A 20,896-nucleotide genomic window follows, 5' to 3' on the forward strand; every position below is an offset into this window, starting at 1 on the left:
AGAAAAAGAGATTAAAGGAATTAGAGCAGATCATGAGGAAACCAAATTATCACTCTTTGCAGATGATATGATGGTATACTTAGAGAACCCTAGAGAATCAACTAAAAAAGTGTAAGAAATAATCCACAACTTTAGCAAAGTTGCAGGATACAAAATAAATCCACATAAATCATCAATATTTTTATACATCACTAACAAATCCCAATAGCAAGAGATACAAAGAGAAATTCCATTTAAAATTACTATCAATAGTATAAAATATCTGGGAATCTATCTGCCAAGGGCAAATCAGGAACTGTATGAGCAAAACTATAAAACACTTTCCATACAACTAAAGTCAGATCCAAACAATTGGAAAAATATCAAGTACTCTTGGATAGGTTGGGCAAATATAATAAAGATTAGAATACTACCTAAACTAGTCTATTTATTTAGTGCTACACCAATCAAACTCCAAAGAAATTATTTTATTGACCTAGAAATAATTACAACAAAATTCATCTGAAAGAACAAAAGGTCAAGAATTTCAAGGGAATTAATGGGAAAAAAAGCTAATGAAGGTGGCCTAGCTGTACCACATCTAAAGCTACATTATAAAGCAGCAGTCATCAAAAACATTTGGTACTGGCTAAGAAACAGAGCAGTTGATCAGTGAAATAGGTTAGATTCACAGAACAAAATAGTCAATGACTATAGCAAGCTAGTGTTTGACAAACCCAAAGATACCAGCTTTTGGGATAAGAATTCACTATTTGACAAAAACTGCTGGGAAAACTGGAAACTAGTATGGCAGAAACTAAACATTGATTCACACATTGTGCCAAACTGTCCAAGCACTTTTCTCCTAAATGGAGCAGGCTGCCACAGTCCTACTTATCAGTTTTTGGAGCCCATCTAAATAAACACAGAAATACTCAATCAGGAGGTGCAAGCAGTCTATCTTTATTCTGTTATGCCACAGTTCTCTTTTATTGTCCTGACTCAGTTTCCCTAATTATCCTAACCCAGTCCTGACTCAGTTTCTCTAATTGTTCTGCTTCAGTTTATAATTATCAGCTTAAAGCTCAGTCCTGCAAAATCTCCCCTCCCTCTTTATCAGAATATTTGATAAGGACAAAAGATCTTATGTTTTAGAATATCAGAATGCCTCTCCCCATCCCAAGCTATCAGAATATCAGATACTGTCTTATAAGATGACTCTCCCCATCTCCAGGGTATCTCCCCCCATCTTCAGTGGCTCACTCCACCCTGTCAGAGTCCTGTTCCAACTCTCAGCATCCTGACTCCACTCCTGCCTCAGTCCACCCCCTGAGTTTGAGCCATGTGTATATAAGTCATTGAGAACTCACAGTGTTTGCTGGATTCTTGGATTCTAGTCTCATTCAGCCCTGGGACTAATACATGGATCCATTTGGTTCCAATAAATCTCTCCCTTTTAAATAAATTATTAAATACTCTCTAATCTCTATCTTGCCTCAGTTTCTCTGGCATTACAATTCAGATACTATCTCAGCAAGTGAAGCAGGAAGCACGAGAGAGAGTTCACCTCAAAGCTGTTTATTTATGCGTCCTCTCTTCTGGGATTAGGATTACCTGTACTCAGTTCAACCACTCAGCATACTGTCATAGGTAGAACACCAGGAAAGAAGTGTATGGAGTTGCAGTTGCACCAAAGGAGATCTAGCAAAAGGACATGTCCCTCTCTCCCTCAAGGAGCCTATCAAGTTCCTATACCCTTGTGGGGCACAACCTCCTGCCTCAGGGCCGCACCCTTTCTACTTCCTCAATCCCACTCTGCCCAAATTAAAAAGCTATGTGGCATGTAAGGCTACATGGCTAATCTCAAAGAGAGGAATGCCCTTAACAACACATAATACCATATACCAAGATAAGGTCGAAATGGATTCATGATCGAGACATAAAAATGATATTATAAACAAATTAGAAGAACATAGGATAGTTTACCTTCAGATTTATGGAGGAGGAAGGGATTCGTGACCAAAGAAGAACTAGAGATCATTATTGATCACAAAATAGATAATTTTAATTATATTAAGTTAAAAAGGTTTTGTACAAACAAAACAAATGCAGAAAAGATTAGATGGGAAGCAATAAACAGGGAAAACATTTTTACATTCAAAGGTTCTGATAAAGGCCTCATTTCTAAAATACATAGAGAATCAACTCAAATTTATAAGAATTCAAGCCATTCTCCAATTGATAAATGATCAAAGGATATGAACAATTTTCAGATGAAGAAATTGAAACTATTTATAGTCATATGAAAAAGTGCTCCAAATCACTATTGATCAAAGAAATGCAAATTAAGACAACTCTGAGATACCACTACATACCTCTCAGATTGGCTAAGATGACAGGAAAAGATAATGATGAATGTTGGAGGGGATGTGGGAAAACTGGGATACTGATACATCGTTGGTAGAATTGTGAACAGACTCAACCATTCTGCAGAGCAATCTGGAACTATGCTCAAAAGCTATCAAACTGTGCATACCCTTTGACCTAGCAGGGTATCTACTGGGAATATATCCCAAAGAGAGCTTAAAGGAGGGAAAGGGACCCACATGTACAAAAATGTTTGTGGCAGCCCTTTTTGTAGTGGCAAGAAACTGGAAGCTGAATGGATGCCCATCAATTGAAGAATGGCTTAATAAATTATGGTATATAAATAGTATGGAATATTATTGTTCCATAAGAAATGATCAGCAGGATGATTTCAGAGAAGCCTGGAGAGACATACATGAACTGATGCTAAGTGAAATGAGCTGATTATACACTGTAACGACAAGACTATAGGATGATCAATTCTGATGGATTTGGCTCTCTTCAACAATGAGATGATTCAAACAAAGTCCAATTGTTCAGTGATGAAGAGAGCCATCTACACCCAAAGAGAGGACCATGAGAGCTGAATGTGGATCACTACATTCTCACTCTTTCTCTTGTTGTTTGCTTGCATTTTGCTTTCTTTCCCAGTTTTTTTCCTTCTTGATCTGAGTTTTCTTATGCAGCAAGATAACTGTATATGTATACATATATTGGTTTTAACATATATTTTAACTTATTTAACATGTATTGGAGTACCTACATATCTAAGAGGGGGAAAGGAGGAGATAATTTGGAACAGAAGGTTTTTCAACGGTTAATGTTGAAAAATTACCCATGCATGTTTTGTAAATAAAAATCTTTAATTTAAAAAAAAAATTGAGAAAGAAAAAAAAAAAACAAGCAAGCAAACAAAAACAACCACAAAAAGGGTGAAAATACTATGTTGAAATCCACATTCAGTCCCCATAGTCCAGATGGTTCTCTCCATTACAAGTCTATTGGAATTGTCCTGAGTCACCTCATTGTTGAAAAGAAGTGATCATTACATAATCTTGTTGCTGCTATGGTACAATATTTTCTTGGTTCTACTCACTTCACTTAGCATCAGTTCATGTAAATTTCTCCAGGCCTTTCTGAAATCATCCGTTGTTTCTTATTGAACAATAACATTCATATATCATAACTTGTTCAACTATTCCCCACCTGATGGGGATCCATTTAGTTTTTAGTTCCTTGCCACTACAAAAAGAGCTGCCACAAACATTTTTGCACCTGGTTCCTTTTCCCTTTTTTATTATCTCTTTAAGATATAGACCCAGTAGAGACACTGCTGGATCAAAGGGTAAACACAGTTTGATAGCTCTTTGGGGATAAACTATTCTATTCTTAAAAATAGAACAAATAATTAATAGTCATGTATGCTCCAGTGCAGATTGCTTGAATTTTCATTGACTACCCATCCTCCTCCCAATATTTGGAATTCTTTCACTCTTCATTGCCCCCTCTTGTCTTCCCTGGTTTTTATCAAGTCAAAGATGTTAAATACCACCTTATAAAGGAGGATCATTCCCTCTTTTGATGGTTAATCCTATATATATCTTATTTGTGTACAGCCAGGGGTATTATGGTAATTTTAAAAAATATTTTATTTGTTTTTATCAGTTAAGATCTAACTACCCTCCTATCCCAACCCTTCTACTCACAATCGAAAACATAAGGAATGCAAAACCCATTAAAAACATGTATCATCAAAGTAAATGTCTAGGTGTGCCATCTTTCCCCCAAAATGGGCTCATTCTATATTATGAATCTTGCACCTCTATTAGGAGGTGGGTAGTGGGTTCTATCATTAATCCTAGTCATTCAGTACACTAATATGAGTTTAGCATAATATCATTCATATAGTTAGATATAAACAAACAATACCTTGTCTATCTAGTTATGGGTATCCCTTCAGGTTCCTTGGCTTTGCTATCCTAAAAAAGAGTTAACAATATTTTGTACATTCTTAGAGTTTGTTTTGCTTAGGATTAATCCCTGCCTTAATATACTCTCCTACTTTCTTTTCCCCTTCCTCCCCTGGAGAAAAATTTATTTCCGTATCCAGTTTTGTGTGTAGGCAAATGTATTGTTTCTTTTGACTAATTTGGATTAAAGCAAGATTCAAATGTCAGTTTTTACCTCTCATCTTTTTGTATAGTCTAGTTATGTTAGATAATTTCCTCCTAATATCCTCCCCTTGTTATATTCTTTTTCCTTTCTCTATTTTTCTTTCTTTCTTTTTTTAAGTTCTCTATTTTGTTAAAGTTTTTTTTTTCTATTTGCTAAATTCTTCTCCTCTTCCCTCTGCTCATGTAGGATTATGCTCAGCTTTGCTGAGTGTTAGGGACGTTTCTCTCTCTCTGAGTATTGCCATATATGCCATTGTTAGTTGGTAGGGTGGGCCCAGGAGGTAAAAAGGGGGTTGGCTTCTGAGGCAGGAGGTTGTGTCTTGCAGGTGTTAAAGGAACTACTAATAATTTTCTTGAAATAGTGAGGGGTATGTCCTCTTGCTAGATCTCCACTTAGGGTGCAGCACTAACTCCAGGTGTCTCCTTTCTGTGGATCTACCCACAAAGTTGAGTGGGATAGGCATGGGGTAATCCTGGAAAAAAGTAAGCATAAATAGCTAATTTTGAGTCAAACTCAGGGAGAGATGCAGGCACACATACACACATTTGCTCTGGCACTTTCTTGCTCTTGCTTCCTGCTAACCCTTGCTGAGATTACTAATACAGAAAGGCTGTTTTGCACTTCAAGATCGGCTCTTCTTTGTGTGTCTCTGGAAATACCCTGAAGACTGGTATGTATGGCCCTGATAGTCTAGAATAGTGTTTACAACATATATTGTATCTAGGATATACTGTAACCTATTTAACATGTATAGGACTGCTTGCCATCTGGGGGAGGAGGTGGAGGAAAGGAGGGGAAAAATCGGAACAGAAATGAGTGCAAGGGATAATGTTGTAAAAAAATTACCTTGGCATGGGTTCTGCCAATAAAAAGTTATTTTTAAAAAAATAGAATAGTGTATACGGATGGTCTGGCACATCTGGGCAAGCTATTCTTGGCTGTAAACTCCTTTGCCTTCTGAAATATCAATTTCCAACTTCTCTGTTCTTTTATAGTGATGGCTACTAATTTCTGTGTGAACCTACTTATGGCTTCATCGTTTTTGGATTTTTTTTTTCTTTTTGAGTCCTCGCAGTATTTGTGTGTGTGTGTGTGTGTGTGTGTGTGTGTGTGTGTGTGTGTGAACTTGGAAACTCTGAATTTGGCTATGATATTCCTAGACCGTTTTATATAGGGATTTCTTTTAGGAGGTGAACAGTGAACTCTTTTTCTTTCCACTTTGCCTTCCAATTCTAAAAGATTTGGGCAGTTTTTGTTTAAGATTTCTTGGAATATATCTGATTTTGGTCATGATTTTCTGATAGTCCATTCATTCTTTTTTTTTTTTAATTTAATTTTATTTAATAATAACTTTGTATTGACAGAATCCATGCCAGGATAATTTTTACACAACATTATCCCTTGCAATCACTTATGTTTCATTTTTTTCCCCTCCCTCCCTCCTCTCCCCCCCCAAGATGGCAAGCAGTCCTATATATGTTAAATATGTTGCAGTATATCCTAGATACAATACATATTTGCAGAACCGAACAGTTCTCCCGCTGCACAAGGAGAATTGGATTCAGAAGGTAAAAATAACTCGGGAAGAAAATCAAAAATCAAATAGTTCACATTAATTTCCCAGTATTCCTTCTTTGGGTGTAGCTGTTTCTGTTCATCATTTATCCAATGAAACTCAGTTAAGTCTCTTTGTCAGAGAAATCCACTTCCATCAGAATACATCCTCATACAATATCGTTGTCGAAGTGTATAATGATCTCCTGGTTCTGCTCATCTCACTTAGCATCAGTCCATGTAGGTCTCTCCAAGCCTCTCTGTATTCATCCTGCTGGTCATTCCTTACAGAGCAATAATATTCCATAACATTCATATACCACAATTTACCCAGCCATTCTCCAATTGATGGGCATCCATTCATTTTCCAGTTTCTAGCCACTACAAACAGGGCTGCTACAAACATTTTGGCACATACAGGTCCCTTTCCCTTTTTTGTTATCTCTTTGGGGTATAAGCCCAATAGAAACACTGCTGGATCAAAGGGTATGCACAGTTTGATAACTTTTTGGGCATAATTCCAGATTGCTCTCCAGAATAGTCGATTCATTCTTAAATTTTTTTTTCCTAAATCTGTTTTCCAGGTCAGTTGTTTTTGCTGTGATATGTCTTATATTTTCTACTATTTTGTTCAGCATTTTGATTTTGTTTTAATATTTTTTATTGTCTCGTGGAATTATTGGCTTCTTTTTGGTCCATTCTAATTATCAGGCAGATTATTGCTTGGACAAGGTTTTGTACCTCTTCTACAAAGTCATTAATTCATTTCTTTCTTTTTTCTATAGTTCTAATTTCTCTTCCATATTTTTCCCTTGGGCATTCTCATTCCATTTATAAAAACATTTTCACTCTTTTTTGAAAAACTCTTCCAAAAAGTCTAGATAAGTTTGTGCCCAAGCGATATTTTTATCCAAGGCATTGTTTATGAATGTTATAGAGTCATTTTTTTTTCTACTGGGTTTGTTATCTTAAATATTCTTGCCATTGTAAAAACTCATTATTATGAGGTTTTTGTTGTTGTTGTTTATTTGTCCATTCTTCCAGCCCACTTCCTGGCTTCAGACTTGATGTTTAGGCTGAGCTCAGCCACACATCTGGAAGGAAGGTCTAGGGTGGTCTGGTTGCTGCTTTTTTGGGAGTACTGAATATTGTTTTATTCTAGGATCCTAGGAATAGATTGGGGATTTGTGAGCTTTAAATGCTCCTTATGAAGTTAGTGGCAGGTTTGCTTCCCTTCGATCCCGATGGTAAGGGAACCACATGAAGAGGTTTAAGGTTCCTGGAGGTCAGGGAGTTAAATGAAGAGGTTTGGGGTTGTGTCCCCAAATGATGAGGTTTGGCGCAGGATCCCCTCGATTCCCCTAGCATTTGGTGCAGGGCACGGAGTTGTGGGAACCCCATTAGTCGGCACAGAGGTCCTTTGTAAAGAAATTTATGAACCCGAAAAGCTAGACTGGCAAAAAGAAGTTAATTATTGGTACTGGGAAATCAGCCTTTACTATGCATGAATAGAAAGACTGAATTCCTTGGTGACAAGGTCCTGACAGAGGGATATAAAGTTTCTAGTGGAGAAGTTCTAGCAGACAGAGTTTCTATCAGAGAAATCCTATAGCAGAGAATGTGAATAAGGTCTTGTTAGGGAAACAGAGAGATAAAGATAAAGAGGGAGTAACACTGAAAGAGAATATCATTTCAGCGGGCAGGGGGTTGCAGCTTAAGCCAAGGGGAGAGAGAGATTCCTTGGCACGACATGGCATGTTAGGTCCTCTGCAAGAAATGAGCCCAAGTTGGCTTTTTATAATTGAAGCCTAGGCTAGAAGCTGGGGGAAGCTCTTGATGGGGGCTGGGTGCAGTTTGAGCTATAACCAGAATAGAAAATCTTGGAATTGAATGAGTGTCTCTGGGCTAATCTCCAATTCAATGGTCCTGAACTTAACTAGTCCCATCCAGATAACAGAATCACTTTATCTTGATTCCCTAGGGCAAGTCTCTCAGAGGAGAGGTTAGCAACCCCCCTCCCCCGCCCAAGTCAGAGAGAGAGAGAGAGAGAGAGAGAGAGAGAGAGAGAGAGAGAGAGAATGTGTGAGTGTGTATTGGGGTTCCCCTTGTCACTCCAACAAGTAACTCACTGTCTTTTTGTTTGTTTGTTTGTTATTTTTTAGATTTTCCCATAAGGATTCAGTCTAGTGCACTTTTTAGATATGTTGGGAGAGATCATAAAATGGAGCTCATCATACTGCTTTCTGTTACACTGCTATCTTGATTGACACTATCATGCTGGTAAATGTTTAAAAGACAGCTCTCCTCCCCAGAGGTATGCATGATATACTTTTAAAAGTTTACTTCTCCTTGATACTAACACCTTTCTTTTGTAGTTAGCTCTAATGTATTGTATATACATCTTATTTGTTCACAGATGTGTGCTAATAAATATTTAACAATTGGTTCTCCCACAAAACACAGGATCTACATAGTTTGATCTACATTACTGACATTTTCTTTACCATTTTCTTAAGTCTAAACAATCAACAAAACAATAAATCAAGTGGTAGATTTACAATTTTATGTGAAAGCATCTTTTTCTATTCTACTGTGTTATGGAAATGCTTGGGTTTTTTTCCAAGAGTTGAAAATAAAATAAAACAATAAAACAAGTGCTGATTTGTAGTGTTTGCTGAAATCACATTAAAAAATAAACAGTTCTCACAAACTATTACAGGCTGTCTCCAGCCCACTCCTGTGTAAAGTTGTTTTCAAGTTGCCTTCCTCAATATGAGATGAACTCCTTAAGAGCAATAACTGTTTTTTTTTTAATATCACCAGTGCTTAGAAGAGTGACTAGCACATAGCTCCTGCTTATCAAGTGCTTACTGATTGTCTGAACAGCAATGTTCTCTAAGTACAAAGATGATAGACTATAGGTACAGAATTAGATTTATAATTTCAGACACAATCTAATTTGTTTTGATTGAGTGTTTTTATTTGTTAAAAGGGAAGGGATTTTATTTAGGTAGAAGGAGAGAAGTAAGGTAATCTATAGGGATATAAAATGAATTTAATATATTTTAATAAGTGATATGTTTATATCAATTTTGAAAATCTTAAGAACTCTGATCAGCACAATGACCAGCCACAACTTCAGAGGTCTCATGATGAAACAAGCTACTTACCTCCTAAAAGAGAGATAATGTATTCAGAGGGAAGACTGGAACACTTTTTTGCAGATATGGATAAGGGAATTTATTTTCCTTAACTATACAGATTTGTAATGGGAGTTTGCATTTCTTGCTTTCTTAACATGGGTGGAGGGAAAGTGAAAGGGAGTTTTTAATTTTAAAAAAGAATTAAAACAATAAATATGTTCATTATTCTATAAACAAATTTTTTCTGGCTTTCTTTATAAATGGAAATATCCTTTTTAAAAATGCTCTTCTGGAGCAGCTTGTTGGTGTAGTGGATAGACCGCCAGCCTGAAGTCAGGAGGACCTGAGTTCAAATGTGGCCTCAGACACTTAATATTTTCTGGCTATGTGACCCTAGGCAACTCACTTAATTTCAATTGCCCAAGGGGGGAAAAAAATTAATGCTCTTCTGCTTCATAATTTAAAAAAAAATAACCTTTTGTCCTAAACAAACATCACCTTTCCATTTGTATACTTGATTCAAATAGGATGGGAGTAGATCTGACTATGGTTGTAAGTAATAGGGGAGGTACTAGGAGACAGAAAAATGTTAAAGTTAAAAGGGAAGAAATGTTTGGTCAAGATTCAGATAGAAAGGGATGGGATTGCTGTCACAAGTAGAGATATTGTTCTTAATCATATCTATCTCAGACATTGGAAGAGGGAAGTTGTGAGGGGATGGCGGTTAGAGGGGAAAAAAATGAGGGAGCGCATAAAAATGACTTCAATTTCCCCAACAAAATGCATAAAAATATTTACTGAGAAAGAGAATAGGTGTGATGGAAGCTTTAAGAGAGAAGAGAAATTTTGGAAAAATCATTTAGGAGAATAAAATAAAAAAAGTGAATCAAGAAAGAATAAAAAGACACAGTAATACAATTAGATAATATAAATCTTTAGTAGATGTAGAACAGTAGGGGAGCTGCTCCAGCCTTCCAGCCCCCACCAAAAAAAAAAAAAAAGAAAGAAAGAAAAACACACATACACACCCCATCACCACCACTACCAACAACAACAACAAAAATCCTCCAAATGAAAGCAGAAGAATGGACACTTAGAGAGACTGTCATAGCCACTGCTGTGGCTGTAGCCAGATCAGGGTTTGGCTTGATACTCTGGAGCTAAGAGAGGAGACTGTTGCCCTGCTTCCTTTCTCCAACCCCATCTGTCAATACTTAGATATTATCTGTGTGGAATGGAGAGATAAGGTGAAGAATTTACAGGAATGTGTGAATTCTTTTTCTGTATTTTATTTTCATTATTTCTGTGTCTCCCTATGACCTGCATAAATATATGTCCAGGCCTATATCTACTTAACCTAAGTGGTGACATTTATCAGTGTTTGACATTTATCAATATTTAGTCTATTAGCTTGATCACTGTTGGCTCAATGATCTAAAGCCTGAAGGCCTAAGCCAGAAAACTTCCATTCCAATCTCTCCAGATAGCAACAACCAATTAGATGCCTCCCCCTCCCCTTCTCAATGCTCTCTTACTTGTGATATAATCTCTTGTAACAAAATCTATAAAAGCTGTGTATCTTTACTAACTCTTTAGCCCTCCTATTGTGAGCTTTCACTTTCCCTTATCTTGTGGTGAGACTGCTTATTCTCTTGAGAATTAATAAACAATTTTTTTGTTTTCTACTTTGAGTGATCTCTGAGTAATCATTTTGGAAGGGGTCTTCCATGTCCCACACATGCCTGTCTGTCCCTGCCTACCTCTCCTAACTGTATCCTTGTGAACCCCATATGTCTTCTCTAGCCCCTTCTTCCTCTAGAAGAAGATCAATTTTCAATGATTGGTCTCAACCTGCCTATTCCTCTTCCTGCTTTTGTTTTATTCATATTACACAAAAAATCTCTTTACAGAGCTCTGCAAAATAGAAATATAGCTAGAACTGTATGCAAATTAGACACATGGGAATAAGGTAATTCAATTTAACCAAGAAAAATGGTCCTGGTAAAGGGGAACCTCTTCCCCCAAAATCTCTATTGTAGCAAGTTGGAAACAGACATGACCAAGACGGCATGCTTTCATTCAGCAACCTGAAATAGGATTGGCCTCTTCCTATGGAAGACAACTCAACACTGGAAGAAAACGTGATGTATGACCAGTTCCAAAGTTGGGACTGACCCTGAGGAGTCCTGAAGGGGGAAGTCCCAAAGAAGCACTCCAAGTCCCTAAATTCCCTAAAGTGAGAACTGAAGCTCTCTCACCTCTCATCAATTCCAGAAGGTATTCTTCTCCACTAATGAAAGATTCTCATGCCAATAGCCTTAGGACAGGTGTTACATGTCCCAATGCTGGTTATGATTGTGTTCATGATAGAGATTAAAAGGTGCACAGCAACCTGGAATTTGACTACCAAACTACTACATATCTATATAACAAACTGGGAGGTCCAGTGTGAATGCCATGAATCTCTTTACTCGTTGTACTGTGAAATAAAAATATTTCTCAAGATCAAAGGAAAAGAAAATGAGAAATCTTGAAATCTGTACATCTATGTGTAAACTTTGTCCTTTACCCAGGTTTCATCAAATCTCTTCCTCCTATAAGAAATTCTAGGTGTCTCCTCTACTCCCCACAGTGGTGAAACCAATATATAAATACTTGCTTTAAAAAGAAAATTATCATCAGAGAGGGAGATATTATAGTTCAGAATGGTCCCATTATGGGTAATGGTGGGAGTTAAGAAATGACCCTCTCTGTGGGTGAGTAAGGTAGAAAGATGTAGATTATATCAGCTGTCACTACTAATGAACAAGGTAGGCAGGATTCTGAGGGGATATCAACATCTATATCAAAATAAAAAGGCAGAAGTTGGGATACAATCAATAATGAGTCCGACACTTGATAAAGAAAGGAAAATGAGCTAGAGGCTAGTAGATTCCAATAATCAAGCTTTGGATGAGGTAATACAGATAGGTGGAATGAATCTAAAAGGAAGAATGATTAATGAATGATAGGAGCAAAAGATCTACTACTGGCAGATTTCTGTGAGCCCCATAAGGAAAAAAGTGAAATAGATATGGAAGGAAAGAAAAATTGTTCATCAATAGAAGTTTCAGAGAGAATAATGCAGAGGGTAAAGGAGGAAAGATGCTGAGAAAAGCTAGGGCAAAGCTAAATAGAGATGAGAATATGGAGATACATAACAAGGAATGTTGGTTTTTATCTCAGAGTACCACAACTCAGAATTATGAGGATTAGGGAAATAAATGAAAATTTGTTACCCTCTAGGATACCATAGTTATGAAAAGTTGGCTATACTCTAGTTCCAAACACTGAGGACATAAAGGTGGACAAAATAGGGATGTTCCAACCAGAGATCTAGCTACTCAAAAACTGAACTAAATTCAAATATACCAATAGCTTCATAGCTATGTTCTAGAATAAGAGATGATGAGACATACTATATTTAGAAGATAACTCACACATGGAGCATCCATCACACATGGAATATGAACTTCAACCAAAAAGTATTTATTGAGCTCATACTATGTGCCAAACATTAGGCTAAGTGCTGGGAATACAACAAACTCTTCTCCTCCTCCTCCTCCTCCTCCTTCTTCTACAATTGGGTTTAAATGACTTGCCCAGGATCACACCTTTCTAAAGTGGAAAACAGCATCAGTTGGAGAATGGTTAAATAAGTTATGGTATGTGAAGATAATGAAATATTATTCTATAAGATATGATGAGCAGGCTGATTTCAAAAAAGCCTGGAAAGAATTATATGAACTGATGCTGAGTGAAGTGAGCAGAACCACAACACTGTATACAGTAATAACAAGATTATGTGATGACCAATTGAGATGGATTTGGCTCTTCCCAACAATGTAGTGATTCTAGGCAACTCCAATAGATATGGAATGGAAAATGCCACTCGAATCCAGAGAGAGAATTAGGAAGACTGAATGTGCATTGAAACAGTATTTTCACTGTTTGTTTTTTTTTAGGTTTTTTCCCCCCTTTTTGGTCTGATTTTTGCATAACATGACAAATATGCAAATATGTTTAAAAGAAGTGCATATATTTAAGCTGTATCAGATTGCTTACTGTCTTAGGGAGTGGGAAGTAAGAAAATTTTAGAACATAAAATCTTATAAAAATGAAGGTTGAAAACTATCTTTACATGTATTTGAAAAAATAAAATACAATTGAAAAAATAAAATAAAAAAATTAATGAAGTGGGAGGCAGCAAGTAAATAATTAGTTACCACAAGAGTAAATGAAAAGTAACTTTAAAAAGGAAGGCAACTGAGTGGGAAAACAGAGAAAAAAGATGGTGTTTGAGCTGATTGGGAAGAAAGGTGGGGAATCTAAAGGGTGGAAAGAAGGAGGAAAAACATTCCCACCATAGAGACAGAGATAGTTTTGCATTGAGACATTAAGATGGGGGATGAGAGGGTTGTATTTGAGCAAGTTGGCCAATATATTTGGATCATAGAATATGTGAAGTAAAGTATAAGTATAGAAGTATAACTTTAGCAAAGCATAAATATGTTTTAAAAATACATAATATGTAAAGTAAAACATAAAAACACTGGTAAGATAAGGAACCAAGATGGGAAAAAAATTTAAATGTCAAACAAAAGACTTTACATTTCAGTTTACTGAATGAGAAGGGTAGGGGAAGTCAGGTCTATGATTTAGCAAAATCACTTAGTTCTTGGCTCTAAGTCTGGAATTGTGCCAGAGTGTGTCTAAAATCTGTTTGGGGGAGGAGGATTAGGGAGAAAGGTTAGATAATTTCCAAGACAGGACAGAAACTATGGAAATGGGATTCAACAAATGAACAACTACATAGGCAAGGGCTATATTCACATGTATTGTTTGCTCTACTGCACTTCATATCTTTCCCTCATGATGACTGATGACTTCTCTGATGATTGAGGATTAAGTCTACTAAATTAAGAGCTTTAGTGGCTGAAGGTAGTGGGCTTACTGGATTATTATAAATTCAGAATTTCCACTGAGTGTTTGGTGCTTTTAATTTGAGTTATCTTTTAATATGTCCAAGTCTCTGAGCCATAAAGGAATTGAGCTCATCGGGAACTGAAGAGGGTGCTTCCCTCCATCCCAGCTAGAGTGGGGAATCGGATTTCGCCTCCATATCCAGGGCTTAGGGAGAGGCGCCCCGCCTTTGCAGCTGCAGCTGCTTAGCCTGGATGGAGGTTTGGAGCATTGGCCTGGCCCATAGAAGGAGGAGCTGGACAATCTAGCCGTTTTATCCCCGCCCCTTCCTCGGAGCTGACATATAAGTGGCTTCTGCACCTCCCCCATCTCAGTGTGTTACTTACCTCGACTCTTAGCTTGTCGAGGGCTGTAACGAGAACCCGGGTATCTCTGCTTCTGCCGTCATAGTCGCTGCTTAACCCACTGACCACCATGGTGAGTGACCAAGGCTGGATAGGGGTGGGTTATAGATAGGACGGGGTGCACAGGGACTGGAAGTTCAGGTTAGGAGGGCCGTCTCCTTCTCTAAAGCTGGAGGCTGGGGGAAGAAAGGTGGGGGTGGGGACGGCGGATGATGGAAGGAATGAGGCTGAAAAATGTTAGGGGGGGGCTTCTGGTTAGAACTGGGCTATTTGATAAAAGGTTTGATTGGACTAAGAAAAGGAGAGGGAGGGTGGCCCCATTTTCATGCCCAGAGCTACGCTGTCGACTGCAATGCGGCGTGGAGCTTCCGCAACCCACTGACTTGCATGGATAGGTGGGGCGCGCACTCTTTCAGCTCTGGCCACTGGCTGCTGCGTCTTTTCCCGCGCGCGCCCAGGACGACGCCCTGCTCCTCCCCTCCCCCTCCCTCTCTCTGTCGCGCGCGCCTCCAGGCTTAGTCTTCGCGCCTCCACTCTAGCTTCCGGTGCCTCTCCCGGCTCTTTCAGGCTATGGCTGAAGAGCCTGACTGACAAAACCAGTCGCGCGTCCGCGAGCGCACCGCCCACATGCGTAGAGCGCGTGCCCGGCTCGCGGGCTCGCGCCTCTGCAGTATTTTTGGGCTGCAAAAACCGCAGTCCCTGAGAAAGACCCTCCCCTGAGGTAGTGGGTGATACCCTGTATTTTTTTTTCAATTTTTAAAAAACTTAATCTAATGAAAAATAGCATAAGTAGCATGGTGAGGGCCCTCCCTACCTGTGTTCCCCTGACCCCAGGCAGAACGCACTGCCAATTCCAGGCCACCCTTGGAAGGACAATAGCATCTCATAGCAGGAAGGCCATCTGTTCCTCCCTGGCCCGGCCTCACTAGCTTTCTCAGTGCTAGGAATTCGAGTGGGAGCAGGTGGTGGGAGGAGACGGCTGAAGCAGGAGTGGGAGATTTTAAGAGAGCAGAAATCGGATCTGGCTCCAGATCTGGGCCGGAGATAATCCTCTGCCTTGCCCTGGACAGATGTGGAGGGGATGAGCTGTGCAGAGCCTCCCTAGAGAGGTGGGAGGGGCCAAAGTAGCCTCTGCAGACGTGGACAGCCTCAGTTTTTTGTAGGGAGGAGGGTGGTACAGTTGCTCTGAACAGGAGCCTTCATTCTTCCTCCTAACTCCTCTCCCCTTTACGTCTGAGGGCCAGACATTTCCTCTTTGCAATTCTATCCTTGTTTCCTGTTTTGTGCTGGTTGCTTCTCACAAATCTGGTCTTCCTTTGCAGAGGTAGAAGGATGGACACGTGCACAGGCAGGAAGCCGTGACTAAGCTCCATTTTTAGACTATCTACTGCAGAAATATGAAAGTTCTTGGCCAGCAGAAAGGGGCCAAATTACAAAATGGTACAAAGGAAATGGCAGCATATTCTCACTTTCCAAAAAGAATTATTGTATGAGGACTGAAGGGAAGATGCTGATTCCAATATGAAGTCAAAAGAAAAGCCCCTATTTAGTAAAAACAAGAGAAATGGTCTTACTAAGCCCCCAAATTCTTTGTAGGTAGGGTTGGTAGCACAAGTATCTTGATGAGAAAGTAGGTGGTTCCAGGGAACTCAATTTTTCAAAACTTATGTCTTTGACAATTTTTTTCCTTCTGTTTTCCTGCCATATAAACTCCCATAATAAGATTATTTTAAAATATTTATTTTATAGAACTTCTTGGTACCCACTGTTGGATTTTTAAGCCTTTGAAAAATTAAAATATGTTTTATAAATGCAATTTGTTATGAGAACTTTGGAAATCCTGGGATTTCTCTCAAGAGTCATGCAGGTTTTTCTGTAATATGAGACACATTACAAAGTTGGACTTCTTTGCTTTTATCCCATAGCGTGAGTGCATCTCTATCCACGTTGGCCAAGCTGGTGTCCAGATTGGCAATGCCTGCTGGGAGTTGTACTGCCTGGAGCATGGTATCCAGCCTGATGGTCAGATGCCAAGTGACAAGACCATTGGGGGAGGAGATGACTCCTTCAATACCTTCTTCAGTGAAACAGGAGCTGGCAAACATGTCCCCAGAGCAGTGTTTGTAGATCTGGAACCAACTGTCATTGGTGAGTCTAGTCATTAACAGTAAAGATTTCCTTAAGATGACATTTCTTTTTCCTTCCCTTGACCATAATTATGTTTATATCTTTTTTCTCCTAGATGAAGTTCGTACTGGAACCTACCGCCAGCTCTTCCATCCTGAACAGCTGATCACTGGCAAGGAAGATGCTGCCAATAACTACGCCCGTGGGCACTACACTATTGGCAAGGAAATCATTGACCTGGTTCTAGACAGGATTCGGAAGCTGGTAAATATAAGGATAACAAGAAAATAAAAATTTAATCCTAATAGTTATGATGAGTCAAGAATAGAGAAACTTAGCAATTTGGGGAATAATTTGTGGTTGTACACAACAATGGATTCCTAAAATAATTGTTCAGCAGTTAAACAGAAGATTTCAAATCTCACCAGAATGGGTAACCTTGACAATTGTACTAAGCCAACTGTTTTTTAGAGATAGGACTGTTGTTTTTTGTTGACTATTACTGACAGCTGTGTAGACTTCTGGAATCCTATCTTCTTGTTCCCCCAAAATTGCAATTCTTTTAAGATAATTACATAATTTCCCAATAATTGGGAAAGAGTCTTAAAATATCTAAAATACTATCCATATTAGTTTGACATCTTTGAGTTTAGAAGTGTTGCTGGCCTGGACAATTTTTATAGTTAAGATCCTGCGAATTCCTTGAAATTAGCATTAAACATGACGTAAGTACAAATTAAACAAGACTTCTGTGAGGTTGCTCTAGGAAGAGAGAATATCTTTCAGTATGTTGCATATTGTCTAAGACCAAGGAAACAAAATTTCTTTCTTTATCTATCTTTAGATTCCTAGGGTCTGTGGCTAGATCCATGTAGTTGTACTTAAGGATAGCTGTTCAAATACTTCTCTGAAGGAAACTAGAGACATTGTTTCATTTAGAGCTAATAGTTGTTCTTTCAATAAACTCAATAAATCAAGGTGGATTTAGGTCTGATGATGATAAGGACCTCCCTCAGTAGAGTGGAATTGCTTTTACCAAATCAGTTTGGTTTGAGATATTTCTTTGTAGTCCATAATCCAAAAGTTACAATTTTGGTAGCAGAAAATAAAAACAAAGTAAATGCAGAAAACACAGAGTAAGAATGTAGCCTAGTACCTAAACTGATTCTTGCTATTATTTTCCTTTCTAACAGGCTGATCAATGCACAGGTCTTCAAGGCTTCTTGGTTTTCCACAGCTTTGGCGGTGGGACTGGTTCTGGTTTCACCTCTCTGCTGATGGAACGTCTGTCTGTTGATTATGGCAAGAAGTCCAAGCTGGAATTCTCCATCTATCCAGCCCCTCAGGTTTCCACAGCTGTAGTTGAGCCCTACAACTCCATTCTGACCACTCACACTACCCTGGAGCACTCTGATTGTGCCTTCATGGTAGACAATGAGGCTATCTATGATATCTGCCGCAGAAACCTTGACATTGAACGCCCAACCTACACTAATCTGAATCGCCTTATTAGCCAAATTGTGTCCTCCATCACTGCCTCTCTCCGATTTGATGGTGCCCTGAATGTTGATCTGACAGAATTTCAGACCAACCTGGTGCCCTATCCCCGTATCCATTTCCCTCTGGCCACATATGCCCCAGTCATCTCTGCTGAGAAAGCTTACCATGAGCAGCTTTCTGTAGCAGAGATCACCAATGCTTGCTTTGAGCCTGCCAACCAGATGGTGAAATGTGACCCTCGCCATGGTAAATACATGGCTTGCTGCCTGCTCTACCGTGGTGATGTGGTTCCCAAAGATGTCAATGCTGCTATTGCCACCATCAAGACAAAGCGTAGCATCCAGTTTGTGGATTGGTGTCCAACTGGCTTCAAGGTTGGCATCAATTACCAGCCTCCCACTGTGGTTCCTGGAGGTGACCTGGCCAAGGTACAGCGGGCCGTGTGCATGTTGAGTAACACCACAGCCATTGCTGAGGCCTGGGCTCGCCTGGACCACAAATTCGATCTGATGTATGCCAAGCGTGCCTTCGTGCACTGGTATGTAGGGGAAGGCATGGAGGAAGGAGAATTCTCTGAGGCACGGGAGGATATGGCTGCCCTGGAGAAAGATTATGAGGAGGTGGGTGTGGATTCTGTTGAAGGAGAGGGTGAAGAGGAAGGAGAAGAGTATTAGCTATCCCTTCCATACAACTGCAGCATGTCTCATCCAAAACTCATCAACCTAAACACTTAGCTTATCTGTAATCTAGGCAACTATTGAGAAGGCTCCATGATGGTATGAAGGCAACCTTGATAGAAAAGCTAGCTGTCTAGTTAGTTTGTCTACGCTATCAAAACTATGATCATGTCACGAGTTTTTCATGTGTCTGTTAAAAAAAAATTCCATCATGTCTATGAAATTAAAGGCTTTAAAGAAAAATGCAGTCTTGACTTCTGTCTAGTCTTTTAAATGACATATCTGATCCTTAAAATGTGTTGTGCTACTTCCTGTTCTCTGAGTGCTCCTACCAATTTAATTTTGGGTACTAATATAGGCTGTCTGCTTGGTTCTTAAAAGAATAGTGCTCTCTGGTAGGCTTATCATTTGAGAAAGGGATACTGGAGAAATTTTGTTTCTGCCATGAACTTACTGGGATTATGCCAGTCACCTACTCCTTTTCAGTTTCCCTGTTTGCAAAACAAGTATTGAACTAGAGGAACTCTTGAGGTACCTTAAATTCTTTGATCTTATGGAGAAGGAAATTATACTACTGAGACATTGGTAATGAGTCATTCTTTGCTTTCCAGGGGTCCTCAAACTACTGCGGGCCAGATGCGGGAGCTGAGGATGATTATCCCCCTCACCCAGGGCTATGAAGTTTCTTTATTTAAAGGCCCACAAAACAAAGTTTTTGTTTTTACAAACATTTGCCTTCCTTATATTTAAAAAACCTTTACTTGACCATGTTAACCCCTCAAGCTAGTATCCAGTATTTTTCTTTCCTTTTATAGATATTTTTAAAACCTTAATTGCACTGTTCACTTCAGTGCTTGCTTGCTGACTTTGAACCCAACAGTCAACAAACTTTCAGTCAAGATTACCAATGATTGCAACAGCTAATTAAGATAGCCTTTTTTTCAGTTTTCATTCTTGATCTCTGCAACTTTTTAAATTTTATAATCCTCTTCTCTAATATTCCTCCTTTGGTTTTCTGACACTCCTCACATTTCTTACTATTCCTTTACCCTATTATCCCATGTCTTCACTATTTTTTTTAAAAGCCTGTTTTCCAGAGCTATATCTCAAGAAGTCAAACAAAAACTGCACAGGATATGAAGTATATTATCCCAGCTTTTAGGAAAAATTAGCTCCCAAATCCCCAAATATTTTATAAAGTATTCTAACTTTTATCTCAATTTTTACCTAATACTTAATTATGGATATTGCCTTACACAAACTAAGACATGGGAGAGACCTTAATTTAGAAAGGCCAAGGTCATCCACTGCAACCTTGGTCATTGTCCTTCAGCTTGATTTTTGTCTTGCTACTGGACTATAATTATTCTGAAGAAGGTGAAGCTGATCACTTTGCACATTTCTACCTCATTCAAATCTAAGTTATTTGAAAATCAAAGCATCACCCTTGTGATGTCATTGGTCCTCTTCAAAATAAAGGATCAACAACAACCTCTCCAATCTGTAGGTGATTTCATTAGTTCTCATGAATTTGTTTATTTCTATGCAGATAATCCTTAGAATAGCTAGTCATTCATAGTTATTCTTTAAACAATATTGCTGTTACTGTATTTACTGTTCTCTTGGTTCTTGTTTTTTACTCTGCATTATTTCATGCAAGTCTTTGTTTTTGTTCATTCTTCTCAAAGAAGAGAATCAGCTGCTTGTTATTTCTTATAGCATAGTAGTATTCCATCACAATCATATAGCACAACTTAGCCATTCCCCAATTGATGAACATCCCCTCAATTTCTGATTCTTTGTAACCACTAAGAGTTGATAGGTAATATATTCCTTGTCCTAATTATGATTATCTCCCTTTCTGTCTATAATATGTATTAATTTTTACCTTATTTTTGGTAAATGGTATAAGATATTGGCCTATACATGGTTTCTATCAGAATACTTTCCAGTTTTCCAAGCACTAGATATCTCTAACAGCCTGTTAGATATCTCTACCATCATGTTC

General features: G+C 38.6%; 1 protein-coding gene and 1 long non-coding RNA gene across 3 annotated transcripts in view; one reads left to right on the top strand and one right to left on the bottom strand.

The window, feature by feature from the left end:
* The window catches only part of LOC127538908 (uncharacterized), a 44,854-nt gene extending 30,199 nt beyond the window's left edge, over positions 1-14,655 (bottom strand). The window contains exon 1 of the long non-coding RNA XR_007947779.1: positions 14,567-14,655. This is a non-coding gene — a long non-coding RNA (uncharacterized LOC127538908). The remainder of the gene's footprint in view (positions 1-14,566) is intronic.
* Positions 1-19,135, top strand: part of LOC127538907 (tubulin alpha-1B chain) — an 87,447-nt gene extending 68,312 nt beyond the window's left edge. Inside the window, exons 1-4 of one of the 2 annotated variants that reach the window (XM_051962732.1) lie at positions 14,560-14,657; positions 16,510-16,732; positions 16,827-16,975; positions 17,905-19,135. In XM_051962732.1, coding sequence (XP_051818692.1) covers positions 14,655-14,657; positions 16,510-16,732; positions 16,827-16,975; positions 17,905-18,885 — 1,356 coding nt within the window. In that variant the 5' untranslated portion in view covers positions 14,560-14,654 and the 3' untranslated portion in view covers positions 18,886-19,135. Of the gene's footprint in view, positions 1-14,559; positions 14,658-16,509; positions 16,733-16,826; positions 16,976-17,904 lie in introns of those variants that run through there. The other variant, XM_051962731.1, reaches the window with a different exon arrangement.
* Positions 19,136-20,896: the final 1,761 nt, after the last annotated feature.

The sequence above is a fragment of the Antechinus flavipes genome, chromosome 5 (genome assembly GCF_016432865.1).
Source record: "Antechinus flavipes isolate AdamAnt ecotype Samford, QLD, Australia chromosome 5, AdamAnt_v2, whole genome shotgun sequence".
Classification (NCBI taxonomy): domain Eukaryota; kingdom Metazoa; phylum Chordata; class Mammalia; order Dasyuromorphia; family Dasyuridae; genus Antechinus; species Antechinus flavipes.